This window comes from Bombus flavifrons, chromosome 14, assembly GCF_040668555.2.
Source record: "Bombus flavifrons isolate JBK064 chromosome 14, iyBomFlav1_principal, whole genome shotgun sequence".
NCBI classification, from domain to species: domain Eukaryota; kingdom Metazoa; phylum Arthropoda; class Insecta; order Hymenoptera; family Apidae; genus Bombus; species Bombus flavifrons.
This window is the reverse complement of record NC_138455.1, coordinates 5,393,779-5,408,655: the sequence shown is the minus strand read 5'-3', so window position 1 is coordinate 5,408,655 and position 14,877 is coordinate 5,393,779. Positions and strand designations below refer to the sequence as shown.

Below are 14,877 nucleotides of genomic sequence, written 5' to 3'. Positions count from 1 at the left end.
AACGTTTTTGACATGTCTTTGCCATTATAAATCCATGGTCCTTGTTACCAATGAATAGTGTTACCCGGCACCCATTCTTACGAATTTATAATCTAAGGTTTCCAGTCGTTTCTTGAGCGTAGCGTATTTTAACTCATTGAGAGAATTAACTATTTCCTATAAAAGTTTAAAATATTGTAAAGAAAAGTGTCGCGAGAAATCATCTCCAATACTCAGAGGAACGAAGTTCCTTACAAACTTGCGTACAAACTTCGTAATCAACCCGACCTAAAAAACGTGACCAACTTGTCGAGAATGACGGCAATAACGGCAAGCGGCGATGGACGAAGCGCCCATGGACAGGCCTATAAAGATAAAAGTAAACCAACAGATATTCGTAGCAGCAATATCAATGCTGCGAAAGGTGAATAAATAATGCTACTGATATATTTTTGAAGCATTTCAATTCTTATTAATTATTTCTTAGGCCAACAAAAATCTTACCATATATAGTCATGTTCAATACACCGTAACTGAATTATTTTGTCATCGTTAATCTGCAGAAAAAGTTAAAATTTATCACTATATAGCTTACAGAGTGTTAATTTTAATTATTTAAAATCACTTTAAATATACCTAAGTAAAATTGTAGGCTATGGATGTAGGTGCAATTTTACATTTTATTAACATAAAATATCCTTCGTTTCGCCCATTTTTGTGAATGGGAGTTTCATATTAATATCAATATTTCAGCTGTCAGTGATGCAATTCGTACCAGTCTTGGTCCTAGAGGAATGGATAAAATGGTAAAACTCATACATTAGAATTAAGTTTATTGACTTAATTTGTTTATACATAGTTGAAATATTTCATTTTGTATGTTAAGATTCAAGCTGGGAACGGAGAAGTTACAATTACAAATGATGGTGCAACAATCTTAAAAGAAATGAATGTTGTACATCCTGCAGCAAAAATGGTAATTTTTTTATTAATATTGGAAGCATTAAGAATTTTCTAAATAATTTTTATGCATTTTTCATTTGTTTTGATGTTTTCAGTTAGTTGAATTATCAAAGGCACAAGATATTGAAGCTGGAGATGGTACTACAAGTGTTGTTGTTATGGCTGGCTCTCTTCTAGAAGCTGCAGAGCGTTTGTTGCAAAAGGGAATACATCCTACTTTAATCAGCGATGCTTTCCAAAAAGCTGCAGTTAAAGCTGTAGAAATATTGACAAATATGTCTATTCCTGTTGATTTAAAAGACAAACAATCACTGATTAGAGCTGCAGCAACCTCCTTAAACTCAAAGGTACATCTTAAGATGTATATATTAATTATAAACTGCATTCAAATACTATTATGAAATTGAAATTATGCAATTCTTTTCTTTTAAGGTTGTTTTTCAACAATCAAGTCTTTTAGCACCACTTGCTGTAGATGCAGTATTAAAAGTTACCGAAGAAGGGAAAGAAATTGCTGTAGATCTTAATGTAAGAAAATCAATATACAAGTTAAATTACTACAGTAAATGTATTAAGTTTATATCTTAATAACACTATTATATTTACAGAACATAAAAGTAATCAAGAAGTTAGGAGGTACAGTTGAAGACACCGAACTTGTAGAAGGTTTAATATTTACACAAAAATCTTGTAATGTTAATGGACCGAAACGTATTGAAAAAGCAAAAATAGGTTTAATTCAATTCTGCATTTCTCCACCTAAAACGGACGTAAGTAATTTGAAATAAAGAAATATGTACATGAATTTAAGAAGCTTTATACATAAGTATAAGTAAAATTCTTTTATTGCTTCAGATGGATCATAATGTAATCGTATCCGATTACGCTGCAATGGATCGTGTTTTGAAGGAGGAAAGAACTTACATATTAAATATCGTGAAGCAAATTAAAAAAGCTGGTTGCAACGTGCTCTTAGTACAGAAATCCATTCTTCGCGACGCTGTCAGTGATTTAGCTATACACTTTTTAGATAAAATCAAAGTTATGGTGATTAAAGACATTGAACGTGAAGATATTTCATTCGTATGTAAAACATTAGGTTGTAGACCAATCGCGTCATTAGATCATTTTGTCGCTGATAATCTTGTTAACGCAGAATTATGTGAAGAAGTACAGACTGGAAGCTCTAAGTTTGTTAAGGTTAGTGGATTAAAACATGACTATTTTTAAAAATACTAATGTCTTTTTTTATAAATATTTATTTATTTCTTTTTGTTACAGATCACTAAAATACAAAATCCTGGACCAACAGTGACAGTTCTTGTACGAGGTAGTAATAAATTGGTCTTAGAAGAAGCGGAACGTTCATTGCACGACGCATTATGTGTAGTACGCTGTTTAGTGAAACAAAAAGCTCTAATTGCTGGAGGAGGAGCACCTGAGATAGAGCTTGCACTAAAATTAGGAGCATATGCCCAAACTTTATCGGGTGTTGATGCTTATTGTATTAAAGCTTTTGCAAATGCATTCGAGGTGAGTTATATCATTTTTATAATTTGTATTTGCTACTAAATATACGTGCAAATTTTTAACATATTTTCCAAATATATGTTTGTGAATATTATAGACAATTCCGTCGACCTTAGCGGAAAATGCCGGATTGAATCCTATTGCAACTGTAACGGAACTTCGAAACCGACACGCTAAGGGTGAACATACTACTGGTATTAATGTGCGAAAAGGTTCAATTACTAATATCTTGGAAGAAAATGTGATTCAACCACTTTTAGTTTCTATAAGCGCCATTACACTAGCTTCGGAAACTGTCCGCAGCATATTAAAGATTGATGATATCGTGAATACAAACCAGTAATTTATAGAGAACATGAATTTTACATTTAAATTGCACTGCAAATATTTTCTCTATTAAGAAAGCTGCTGAAACTATGTTGACTTTATAATCTACAATTTGTTAAATTAATGAAATCAAATTGCTCATTAACGTTCTCAATTTCTTTTATTTCTTTCAAAATAAAGTCAATCTGCTTCTAAAAAAACTGTCCTATATTGCTCTCCTTAATATAGTGCTTACTAGAAAATACATGAAATTATGACGACTAGAAATAATTTCTTTGAAGATCTGAAAATCAATGATGAAAAAAGATTACAATGTTTTGAACAGGACATATGGAAGTATAAAAATTAAGTTTTATTATCCATCCTTACAGGGTATATAAATCTAAATTCTTTTATATGGTGTAAAAAAACAAGTATAGTTCCCATATATATAGCTATTTTACAATAATATTAAACATATAATTCTGCAATTATTGTAAAAAAAGACTATATTTTGCTTTTTTTGTACATTAAATATCATGTTATTTCTTTATGAATGAACCGTGTGTCATCCGTCCTTCGAATATCAATATATTGATAATTTAAATAATTTTTAAACATTCTCTAAAATCTTTTTATTATAAAATATATATTCAAATATTAACATTTAAATGCAAAAATTAGATGATTTTACATATTGCACAATAAATTAAAATATTTTAAAACATATACAAACATTTGATCTTAATGTAATTAAAAAAGTTGCTTGAACATTCATATATCTTTTTCATTTAGAGAACGGACGATGGTTTATTGGGACATATTACCCAATACAACAATAACAATCTACAACCATATTTTGTAAAGAAATAGTGAAATACTTTACAGCTTTCGCTATATTGGACAGAAAAGGATTTTATACTCTAAAGTAGAAATCATGATAAAAATAAGATACAGTCAAGTAAGTGTAAGACCAAACCTCTGGCCTATCTCAGGAGAATGGGAAGTTGCAACTGCGAGCAAAAGTGGTATATCTGCTGCATCGAGATCGAGAGCGTGTGTCAAACTTGCAACATTGGCATCGCATACTTCTGTTGCTAATAACATCTCAGCCAATGTTTCACTTTTTAGCCACATTTCTCTTAGTTTTGCTTCCAATATGCCTATACACTATAATTTAAGAAAAAATAGTAAAAGAGGAATAGAGTACACATCGTGTTACAGCATCATCTTTACGAGTAAGGCATTTTTTATATAAACTGATAATTGAAGTCAAACAATTTCTTACTTGTGAAGCTGAATGATATTTCCGCCATAAATAAGCAAAGCCTTCCAGCATATTGGCAACGAGCCTTGACATCCCAACTGGTAACGGTGCAGTATGTGAAGGCATATTATTGGATATGATTCCAACATGCCAAGTATCTAAATCCGCTAAAATACAAAGTGATTCGGCAATTGGTTGATCAATAGTCGGAAAACGTACACTGGCAAGACATTCTTCACGTATGCAGTACCACAATTCTTTATCTATTTCATAGTCATTCCTATTTGCTTCTTGCTGGACAACTTTCTTTCTTCTCCTCTTTTTCTTCTTTGGCAAACCTTGTAGAACTAAACCCCATGTATAGGATGGTTCAGAATTATTTAATCCCTGTGACTCTGTGGGTTTTATTCTGTTTTGTAAGAGTGTCTTTGTAAAGCCTGTGTCCTGGTGTGAACCAGTCTTCTTCATTTTTTTTGTCCTGTAATTACAAATTTTTGACCTTCAGTTAATCTCATTTACTGCTATGTAAATGCTTATTGTAGTCCATGACACAAACCGCGGCATTGGCAATTCGACGACACTGTTAGCTTCCATCAAAGCTTCTAGACTGTTTGATCTAGATAATCCAACACTTCCATCACCCACGGTATTACCGCAAGTACGTAACACTTCTGTTGCGTTAGTAGGGGTTTCTAGAACTTGTTTGCAACTATCATAATTTTGTGGAGGTACGTAACCTTGCCCATTACACCTTTGACAAAATCCCAGAGATCTTGATACTGCTCCTGGTGGATGAATACTCTTGGATGATTCAGGGAAGTTCCTTTGAATAATTTTTCTCAATACATCTTCCGGCAACTGTGCAGACGTGCTCGGTACTCGTGTGAACATATATGAACACTGACAATTGTATCCAAGTCGCGGTCGTGATAATGTTTTCACAGATTTTTCTTCATCACCTAGAGTGAAGAAAACATGGGAATTTTTCATCTCGTTATCTGTACTTTGACCAGTTTCAAATTCTGGTCTGCTAGAATATAATTTCAATGTATCAACACATGTATCGTCAAAATCTTGAAAAACATCTATCTTAGAATTCGTATATGCTTCATCCAAGTCGTTATCTTCCACCTTCTTTTCAAAATTACGTAGCGAAAATTCAGGACACTGTTGCATACCAGTCTTGCTCAAGTCGACATCTTGTGGTGCAATTTCGCTCACTACTATTTTAACTTTGCTTGATGTGCAAGTTCTTTCGTTGACGGTGCTCTTTTCATTGCCGTCATCATCGCGAGGAAGTTTCTTCGAAATGAATTTCGTGTCTGTTTCAGGTTCAAACGTTTTTAGCATAAATGAATCAAGATTTGATTCCATCGTGATGCTACGTTTAAGAGAGCTAATAGATCCTTCTACTCTTAATCTTCCCTCATTGTATTCAGAATATGAGCTTTGCATAATAGCGTTATCATCTTCTGCATCATACGAAAGCTCTTGTACGGCAATTTTTTTTCGAGCAGATGTGCATAACACACGTCGGGAAATCATAGACTCTCGATCGTTAGTTGTTGCTTTCGTAGTGAATAAATGTGGGCGTTTTATTCTCGCTTGTTCTAAAAGACTTGCAGCTTCTTGAATGTCTTCTTCAGTAACGTTACAATATTCTTGTCGTTTCTGTACTACTCCACTACGGATGAAGTACGACAAGAAGGATAAAACAGAATTAATCAAATCGACCTTTTGAGGATCGCCTGCAACGACTGTATGTGCTACCCTGATGGGATTACTTAGTGCACCATATAAATCACCTAATTGAACCCATAGTGGATTACAAGGATACCAGGTGCCTAATTTTTCCATCTAAAAATAAATATGTAATTGATATATTTTATATAATTCAATTTAAAAAAAAGGCCTAAATTACTTACCAATTGTCGATCATGGATTGGCAGTGTAGTATATATCCAACCAAGATGATATGTTAAAACAGCAGTGACGACAGTACTTAAAAAACTAAAATATGTAAATGTTAATTTAGATTCGAAAGTGTGATATCTTTCCTTGAAATACTTACAAGTTGCTCGATTTTGTATCGATATTATCCAACAATTGACACATTTGTTCTAAACTACGATGCAGCGCACTTATCTTATGCTCTACTTTCACTGAATTAAGTAGCACATCATGCCATAGCAAGGGTGTGCGCGAGTTTAAATCCGCATCAATATTTGTAAGTAAACGCAATAACGAAACAATGAATTGCGAAGATCTATAAAGCCGTTCAGGAAGCTGCATTCCTTTATTTTGAGCACTGATACTACCCGATTCAATACAGAAATATCGTAAACGATCCAGCATTCCTTCCAATAGAGGCATGTGCTCTAACAGACAGGTCTCTATTCTTCTGTAATGCAAACCAGAGAAATCCAAGATGAATGAAATTAATAATTAAAACATTCATTATAATAATCTCTAATTAAATTTCAACCTCTCATGGCCTTCGGCTAGTTGGACCAACATCGTTAATCCGAGCCTCGTTTTATGACGTTTAGTATGAATCTCTTTATTATCATTTCCATTGTCGGTCCAGTACTGCATTCCAAACGTATCATCAGAATCTAATCGGGCTAAAGAGGTGGAAGCAGCTCTTAACCACCTTCGACGTAAACTCGAAAGGCTACCGATACCAGAGGATCCATTGCTCTCCAACGATTGTGAACCTGAATTAATATCGTATTACATTCCGAACAATAAACACCTTTTGATGATGGATCGTTTCTAGTTCGGCTCAAATCGATATATTTGGCTTGAATTGAACTTACTCCCTGTCGATGGTGGTATGTCTATATTCCACCCACTACCGGTGCTAGAGCAAGTAGAATTTTTTCTGACACCAGTGTTTAATTCGGATCCTGATAGATTTCCAGAACTTGGTCGGGATACTGGAAAATGAAGTTTTTATATATGTACATCAAATCCTAGTTTCAATTGGATCAAATTTAATCCACAGTGATATTAGTTCTCAGTGATATTAGCTTGCTACCTACAAAGTGTTCGCATACTGGGGTTAGAATCCAAGTTCACGGAACGACCCAACCCTTCGTCCGAGACTTTCTCGCTGAAACACGATTGAGTAATAAATCAAATATTCGTATCAATATATCAATCGTAACATGAAATCGATAACTGTCTTATTACGAACGCATATGCTTACGTCTGCTGTTTGCATATGTTGTGTTCTGTGGCAGGGAAGACTTTTGTGCACATGATGCAAGATGATGAATTCATTGAATGGATCTTAAAGATAAACATAAAAACTAAAGTACTTAAAATGTTGATGGCACACATTTTATATTTTTAATATTAATATGTTATTTTACCTTAAATGATGATCCTCTGTACGTCATCGCCACAGTACCGAATACCATTTCGCTCAATAAGCTTACGTCGTCTTCGGCCATTCTTTCTCGCTGGAAATTTACAACTATGCATATTAAGCGTATAATACATCATATATTTAATTATAAAGTATTTAAAACTTGACTAAAAATTGTGTTTCTCTTTTTCAATTATTATTTGTTACCTCGAACATCGAATTGCCGATATTCTTTTTAAGATTAATCGTGGCTGTTTTATTTTTACACCATCTTTTCTCCAAGGAAAGAGAATCAAAAAGGAGTTTTCTCCCGCGCCATTCACACTCTCGGAACAGTAAGATCCGAACTTGACCTGCCCCAATGTATAACGCGGAGTTTCTGCAAATATTCAAAATCACACGATAATGTGTATTTGACACAATAATGTAAATAAGTAAAGAATTAGTTTATAATTCATAAAAGAGATATGGTAACAAACAGTACAAAAATAATATATTTTTATACCGAATTACAAGTATAGTTAAATAATATTATTGCTTCATGTATGACTATACATTTGAGAAATTGGAGAATGACTTAACAAACAATATCTTAATCTTAACTTGTGATCTTCTAATATTATACTGAAATAATATAGTTAGTTTTTCTTACATAACTTTTTAATCTATAGCAGGTGTTAATTTTAAATGTTATAACAATCTCATGATTGTTTGCCAAAAACAATTTTCTTATTGTACATACAAGATCCAAATAATATTTAATACATAATCTATTTTTGTTGTATTTTTGTTTAATATCCATCATAAACCATACATATACATATGTAGTAGGATACATCTCAATAAAGATATAATTTCTGTTTTATTACAACATAATATAAAACAAATAATTCAAATGCGTGTGTAAATGTTTAAATAAACGAAGGATGTTCACAAGAAATATTCGTAAAGATATATATAATACAGAGGTCAATTTCATGGTTCGATATATAAGCCAAGTCACGAGTATGTCAGCGACAAGATTATGTCTCCCGCCAACGGTCAAATAGAAATGAACCTAACGGAAAATAGGTTAAGTTAGATTAAAAACATAATCCTTACAAAATTTTGCGACTAAAATATTTCTTGTTTCTCTTTTCAATAAAAATCAATCATCTCGTGACAAAAGTCGCACGAAATAACTGTAAGGACAATACAGAAGGTAACCAAGAGATAGATGATCGATATACGCTATGTCACTAATAGATATCGATGCAGTGAATAAGATCGATAAATATAGAGAAATGACGATGTACAGAGGCCCAAACGAGCAAAATGAATGAAGACAAATAACGACGTATACCTGAAAATGAAAAAGAAAGAAAATGGGCTGTTCTTACCTATCATTTTCTTCTGTTTCGACGTTCGATGCTACGATGGTTTGTACTTTATTCCTGAAATTCTTCCTCGAAGGGAACAGCTTATCAAGCAAAGGCATCATAAACCAACGACCGTTTATAGCTACCGCATTGCTCGTTAACTTTGTTTCGTTTTCGGTCTATCATGTCACAGGGAACTGCACCATACATGTTCGCGAGTATCAGTCAACTGTAAATAAAGTCACGTGCGGAGGAGTCATATGATTGCTCGAGATTATCGTGTATCGTTTGGTCGACATCCGAATGGAATGTTTTCCCGGGTGTTCCCGTCCTCCGCTAACACAATTCGTTGGACGAATTGCGGCTCATGAAACCGGTTTGTTGGAATGTCGACAAAAATACCGATAAAGTGATAAGCATGGGAGAAAAAGCGAATTTGTGAAATAGGGACCCGATTACTGACTGCGCACGATATACTTTACTATGATAGAAGTTATATATTGCACCGCGAGAGCGCAGTACTAAGGCAATTAACAAAGTTCTGTTGCGGCTACGTTTGAGGATAAGGATTGCGATACGTAATTTTTTTCTTTTTGGACTATCAAATGATATTTTTAGGTCCTTTAAGTACAGGGTGAATATTGCGAAGTTAAATCATGTAAAAGATTTGGGAAAAGTTTATTGAAAAGTTCCAGATAGCTGATTTAAAATTATAAAATTAGCTATTCAAAAAAGGAGTTAAAAATGTTTAATATTTACAATTACTATTGCGAGATATAGTAACAAAAGTTGGTATTTTGTATCAACATAAGTACCAATGTAAAAGTATTTTACGTAACTTTGACGAGTTTCACAAATTAGTTTGTTGTAATCTGTATAATACTATAACGGCTTTTTATTTTCTTTATGTGAACCAAATTCGCATGTTTTTTTAAATTCAATTATATGTTACTTTTCAGATTCTAAGACTCCTTAATTGATCTTTGAAGAGATGTGAAAGGTAATCAATAATTCGTTTTCAGAATTGAAATTTAAAATAAAATTATTAAGCTTATACGTATATTTTTCAAGTCAAAATTTATTTATTTATTTATATGTATAGAAAATTTTATTGAAATCAAAAAACCCTGATATGCCATTGTATAATGGATTAAATATTTGAAGCAAGTTTACAAGAAAAATTACATAAAGAAATTTTGATAAAAGAGTAAAAAGATGTTGGAAAACTAATTTTGTAAACAAAAACAAAGACTTTAAAGTTACACAAAGTTTTGCATAATTATTGCGTAGATATTTATTCATAGTAGGAAACGCATTCAAATGATACAGTAAATTTATTTCTAATAATGTAAATTGTATATACATCCAAAATCAAATTTCATTTGAGATTTCAATATTCTTAAAAAAATTAATACTTTAAATATATGAGTTAAATTATTTGAATGAAAAGAATAGAGAAATTAAGTATTGCATATAATGTCTAATTATTTTGCCTCGTAATCGTCGGTATTTCGACGTATAGAAACATCAAAATCTACGTTTCTACGCATTTTATTGGCCAATATAAGACGGTGAACGTATTCCGTATTTTTGATATCTGCGGACGTATCAAACGCTCGTTTAATATAATTTTTATTTGATACCGGCAAATATACCGGATATTCAATATTAAACGATATGACTAGACTTCCTCTTTTCTCCGGACTTTCCGGCAGCGGCAATCCTTGGCCAGGTACGTGTTTCTTGTAATCTGGTCTAATAAAAAAAAAGAAATGTTATGTATTATTTTTATAACCCGCAATAAAATATTTATAAAACATGAAGCAATTAAAAAATAAAAAATGTAAAATAACGAATGATTAATCCTTGAATTTTAATTGTTTTCTAATTTCTATACAGTAATTGACGAATATTACTTGTAATTATTTTCATGATTTTTCTTTTCAAAATGAGTTTTAACAATTACATTTATTTGTAGGATCGATTCTGTGAAACGTAAAATAATTATTCAGTGAATGAAACAAAGAGGAGAAGTAGGGAAAGACTGGATCAGGGGTGGAGACGGTAGACACGTACGTGATGACAGACGTTAGTGGTATTCGAAGGGTTCTGTCGTCGAGCGTGTTGACGGTGACCACTGTTCCGGTCAGTGCCTCTCGCAGAAAGATATCGACCGTCATGTGCAAGTCAGAGCCCTCTCTTCGGAAGGTCTCGTGAGGCCGGTCCTCCGTGATGAAGATTACATCCGCTACGCTGACGTGCTTTGGACTGAGTAAAGATATTATGCGAGCTACTACGATTAACCCATTTCTGTCCGATATGAAATGTACGATGCATTTTAAATGTATCCTTCGCGATATCCGAATCGACATAAGTTAAAAGGTTATAACGAACTTTCGTGAAGAAAGAAGAAATTAGCGATAATTCCATACAATTCGATTCTACCTCTGAGTATATTTCGAAAAAAAATGAAAATCTTCATTTAACCAGACAGAAATGTTCAAATTATATCTTGTTTATGAAATAAAAACAAGGTTATTCTTTGTTTTAATTATTATAAATTTACCAGGAATTTTTGTGGGTCCTTGATCACCTTCCTCCGGGAACACTATCCTCGTTCCCGTCGGAATGCCTGGTTTAATGGGTATCGTTAAAATTTTTTCCTTCGTCACTGTTTTAGTCTTATCGTCTCCTACCAATACTAATCTTTGTATCTTCATTTTCTTTATCCCTCCAAGAAAGACCTATTTATATAAATCAATGAATTTATAGATCTTTTAGAACTAAAGTGGCGGATCATTTAGTTTAATGAGTGTATTTGGCCAAATATATGTGTAAGCAAGAAAATTAATAAGAAAAGTGTTTAGCATAATAATGAATAGTAAACTATTAATGATGGATACAATGGATTTATGAAAATATGTAAGTAAAATAGAATACTGCGACGAGTCGCACGTTGTCTACTCGGCGATAAACATTGAGACAAGAAAATTATAAATAAATAGAACGTCGATATGATACCTCCAGTAGGGTTAGGTACAAGGTTTTTATCAGAGGTTCTTCCTTGCGCTTTATACCCCGCCCCTCGGGAAATTCGAGCAGAGACGAAGACTGCGTTAGTACGTAGAGTAGATCAGCATAAGGACTTTCGGTACCGAAGAACTCCCTGCAGAGATACTCACGATGAGAAAGATGTAGATAGATCGGATCGTAAATATTCAAAGTTTTCAAGTGCTTGTTAAGTTTAACTGTACACAATTTTAAGCCGTTGGATAAAGCAAAGGATTATCATAATTGATAGCAACATTAAGTATAAGAAAATTGGGGGAAACGTAGAGTACATGCAAGCAATATACAAAAAAGCATATGTCTTTATTGTAATACTTACATTAATTCAATATAATATTTATGTAATGCAATTTTGATGTGTTATCACTAGAAATACCAACAGTTAAGACGAAGCTATTTTTTAGGTATTAAAAAATGCCTAATAATAGAATATTTTTATATTTATTCATTTATTACTTTATTACAAAAGGAATTCCATGTTATGTAGTACATTTTTGGTATTATTAATCCATCTGGGACCATGGTCCCTAAATGAGGATTAGCACATTTATAAAATCGTAGAAACAGTCATTTTAACTGTTATGGTAGTTCTAGTGTTATTTGTTATATATAGTGTATATAGTGTTATAATAAAGTAATTATTTGATTAATGTACCTATACGTTCTCATCGGTTCTCCGTGATAAGTATACGGTTGAATAAATCCTTCGGCTCCAGGCACGCCATTTTTAAGACCTTCCTCGCCGAATTGATCGTATATGGTTCTTTTAAGGGGATCTGAAAGCACATCGTATGCTTCGGCTACTAAGGCGAAAATAGTACATAAACATTCATCTTTCGCTCTTTTAGTGTTATATCGTAGCGCTAAGCGTCGAAATCTGAAAATAATAGTAAGATATTTACATTAGTCAATTACAAAATTAATTATGCATGTATTGAAATACAATTTTTACTTTCATACTAAAAAAATAATTACGGAATAATTTAATTGATTAATATTTTTCAGCCAAAAGTTTGTTAATATTTTACAACATGGAAATATCAATGGATTAATTGACGAAGAAGGCGGGGAAAAAATATACATCATAAAGTAATAAGCTCTTACTCACGCAGCTTTGATCTCCAAATCGTCGCAGTTTTTTTTCAACGATAGTACGCCATAGTAATCTATACCACGTTTATTACACGAACAAGTTTCATCGCATGACATGATATTCCTTATTTTTTATTTCTATCAATACTTTTAAAATTATCCCATTTAAAAGTAAAACAAACACTTATACGACTATCTTCTGTTATGAATTCATGGCTGATGTCATGTAAGAAGGCCGAAAAAATAGAAGGGAGAAAAACGTATCGTTTCGCAACGATTTTTCAAGTGTTTTCAACAACCAACGCGCCCCTCTCGACAACGGAGTACAATCTGCACTCGTGTGTTAGCTTTTGTAATTATTAAACGTCTCACGACCGACATTTATTGTTGAACACAGAACCATTATTTAATAGCTATTCATTGGTACTCCATATGAAAGGGAAGGCACCATGGATGCTTCTGAATTGATTTTGAACCTCGTGCAGAAAGGTGAGATTCAAAATAAGGATTTCTTTTACGAATTTGATTCTCGTCATTGTTGCCACAATTTTTATTAACGTATAAAAATACAATTAGACATAATACTTATATAATTTACTTTCAAATAGCCGCCATTACAACTTTTCACAATTTCTTTTTTTACTTAATTCAACTTGATAAATGATTTCTAATTTTATAAATAAAAATTGTGCGAAAAATATCGCACTAAAATATCGATTTTATTAACAAATATCGAAATATTAACAAAACGAAATATTTCTAGCTGCAATTAAAACGGCAGTTAAGGAAAAGAATTTAAGCGACTGCGAACTTTTTTCCAATCGTGAGGATAGTTCATCTTCCAGTCAACATGTAATGAAGAAAAATTCCTTTTCCTGTGGTGTATCCGAAAAATCGTGCGGGGATTGTAAAAAGGAAAAACCTGACGAAGGGATGTTCAAGGTTTCCTTGACGACGAATGATGAAGATTTGGAGAACGATAAGGAGAACGTGTCAAGGAAGAAGATACGCGTGGAGGCGAGGCAGATTTGCAGCAATCGCGAAAATAGCGACGAGGAGAAAATCTTTGTGCTGCAGCAACTTGGTCGATCGCAGATACGTCCAGAAGGATTCCCGGCATTTCTATGCATCGACGGGAGGATTGCCAGTTCAAATGGAGTTAAACGAAAAATCCCACGACCAGCTAACGCTTTTATGCTGTTCGCCAACGAATGGCGTAAAAAGCTCGCTGCGGAGAATCCTCGGGAGTCTAATAAGGACATTAGCGTTAGGCTAGTTTCCCTACTTCCATTTTTACATTTGCATTTAGTAATGGAACAAGTTCTTTTGTATGAAATATTTTTTCTTCTTAATTAATACACTTTCTTATTTAAACATTTTAACATTTTTAATAATTTAAAAACACAAAGTATACTGTAAATTAGAATATTTTATATCGTACAGATTAGGCATCCTTTGGAAGAACATGGCGAAAGACGTGAAGGAAAAATATTTTGCCCTGGCCCGGGAAGTGGACGCGGAGCATAAGAGGAAGTATCCCGGTACGCTTTATACCTATAGTCTCTTTTCAAACCAATATGACCTCGTTTTCGCGTTTGTAGCGGCTCGTCGAAGTTTATCGATACGACTGAATGTTCGTGCCCCGCGTTCGGTAGGTACATGATAGTTCCTTGTATCCTTACAAGCACGAAAAGAAAGGGTAACATCATGGTAAACTTATCTATGAAATGACGTAGATGCATGCACCATACAAAATCAGGTCTGATGATAAATTTGCTAAATATTTCTAAATCCTACAAAAAAAGAAGAAAAAACTAAATCTCTCCTAAATTTTCCAATCAATTTTTGACGTTCCACTTTTCTTAAAAGCTTCCTTTCTGCCATAAACCTTCAATTTATTTTTATTTTCAGCATCAACCGAGTTCCATATTTTTCCAAGC

At 33.1% G+C, this 14,877-nt stretch overlaps 4 protein-coding genes and 1 long non-coding RNA gene across 6 annotated transcripts; 3 read left to right on the top strand and 2 right to left on the bottom strand.

Moving 5' to 3' along the window:
• Positions 1-22: 22 nt before the first annotated feature.
• CCT4 (chaperonin containing TCP1 subunit 4) lies at positions 23-2,999 on the top strand. Its single transcript, XM_069127802.1, has 9 exons — positions 23-403; positions 733-785; positions 866-955; positions 1,038-1,289; positions 1,375-1,470; positions 1,551-1,712; positions 1,798-2,142; positions 2,224-2,475; positions 2,570-2,999. The coding sequence occupies exons 1-9, from the start codon at positions 295-297 to the stop codon at positions 2,813-2,815; spliced, it is 1,605 nt and encodes a 534-aa protein (XP_068983903.1). The 5' UTR covers positions 23-294; the 3' UTR covers positions 2,816-2,999.
• A 166-nt stretch (positions 3,000-3,165) lies between these two features.
• On the bottom strand, positions 3,166-9,229 carry LOC138187223 (folliculin-interacting protein 2). The gene is made up of 12 exons (XM_069127789.1): positions 8,798-9,229; positions 7,626-7,797; positions 7,423-7,512; positions 7,257-7,339; positions 7,090-7,160; positions 6,865-6,984; positions 6,531-6,762; positions 6,117-6,446; positions 5,971-6,055; positions 4,602-5,902; positions 4,067-4,523; positions 3,166-3,948 (listed from the first exon to the last, which is right to left on the bottom strand). The coding sequence occupies exons 1-12, from the start codon at positions 8,896-8,898 to the stop codon at positions 3,736-3,738; spliced, it is 3,255 nt and encodes a 1,084-aa protein (XP_068983890.1). The 5' UTR covers positions 8,899-9,229; the 3' UTR covers positions 3,166-3,735.
• Positions 9,230-9,251: 22 nt separating this feature from the next.
• On the top strand, positions 9,252-10,890 carry LOC138187244 (uncharacterized). 2 transcript variants are annotated; one of them, XR_011175135.1, is made up of 4 exons: positions 9,252-9,601; positions 9,744-9,776; positions 10,299-10,508; positions 10,755-10,890. It is a non-coding gene; the product is annotated as an uncharacterized LOC138187244 (long non-coding RNA). The 2 variants fall into 2 exon arrangements; XR_011175134.1 differs by having other exon boundaries at positions 9,879-10,508.
• On the bottom strand, positions 10,240-13,749 carry LOC138187241 (dnaJ homolog subfamily B member 13). The gene is made up of 6 exons (XM_069127814.1): positions 12,954-13,749; positions 12,501-12,722; positions 11,798-11,942; positions 11,343-11,520; positions 10,853-11,024; positions 10,240-10,531 (listed from the first exon to the last, which is right to left on the bottom strand). The coding sequence occupies exons 1-6, from the start codon at positions 13,052-13,054 to the stop codon at positions 10,261-10,263; spliced, it is 1,089 nt and encodes a 362-aa protein (XP_068983915.1). The 5' UTR covers positions 13,055-13,749; the 3' UTR covers positions 10,240-10,260.
• LOC138187113 (uncharacterized) lies at positions 13,387-14,464 on the top strand. Its single transcript, XM_069127594.1, has 3 exons — positions 13,387-13,426; positions 13,701-14,257; positions 14,381-14,464. The coding sequence occupies exons 1-3, from the start codon at positions 13,387-13,389 to the stop codon at positions 14,462-14,464; spliced, it is 681 nt and encodes a 226-aa protein (XP_068983695.1).
• Positions 14,465-14,877: the final 413 nt, after the last annotated feature.

What these genes read in the sequence shown, in the direction of transcription:
- LOC138187113 (XM_069127594.1), top strand. Translation starts at nt 13,387, where the DNA reads ATGGATGCTTCTGAATTGATTTTGAACCTCGTGCAGAAAG. An exon ending in TTTGAACCTCGTGCAGAAAG is followed by an intron (nt 13,427 to 13,700) that starts GTGAGATTCAAA and finishes AAATATTTCTAG; the next exon opens with CTGCAATTAAAACGGCAGTT. An exon ending in TGCATTTAGTAATGGAACAA is followed by an intron (nt 14,258 to 14,380) that starts GTTCTTTTGTAT and finishes TATATCGTACAG; the next exon opens with ATTAGGCATCCTTTGGAAGA.
- LOC138187223 (XM_069127789.1), bottom strand. Translation starts at nt 8,898, where the DNA reads ATGATGCCTTTGCTTGATAAGCTGTTCCCTTCGAGGAAGAATTTCAGG. An exon ending in GAAACAGAAGAAAATGATAG is followed by an intron (nt 7,798 to 8,797) that starts GTAAGAACAGCC and finishes GAATATTTGCAG; the next exon opens with AAACTCCGCGTTATACATTG. An exon ending in TCGGCAATTCGATGTTCGAG is followed by an intron (nt 7,513 to 7,625) that starts GTAACAAATAAT and finishes GTAAATTTCCAG; the next exon opens with CGAGAAAGAATGGCCGAAGA.
- CCT4 (XM_069127802.1), top strand. Translation starts at nt 295, where the DNA reads ATGACGGCAATAACGGCAAGCGGCGATGGACGAAGCGCCCATGGACAG. An exon ending in CAACCTCCTTAAACTCAAAG is followed by an intron (nt 1,290 to 1,374) that starts GTACATCTTAAG and finishes TTTTCTTTTAAG; the next exon opens with GTTGTTTTTCAACAATCAAG. An exon ending in TTTCTCCACCTAAAACGGAC is followed by an intron (nt 1,713 to 1,797) that starts GTAAGTAATTTG and finishes TTATTGCTTCAG; the next exon opens with ATGGATCATAATGTAATCGT.
- LOC138187241 (XM_069127814.1), bottom strand. Translation starts at nt 13,054, where the DNA reads ATGTCATGCGATGAAACTTGTTCGTGTAATAAACGTGGTATAGATTAC. An exon ending in TGTACCTAACCCTACTGGAG is followed by an intron (nt 11,521 to 11,797) that starts GTATCATATCGA and finishes TTATATAAATAG; the next exon opens with GTCTTTCTTGGAGGGATAAA. An exon ending in AGGACCCACAAAAATTCCTG is followed by an intron (nt 11,025 to 11,342) that starts GTAAATTTATAA and finishes ACGTCAGCGTAG; the next exon opens with CGGATGTAATCTTCATCACG.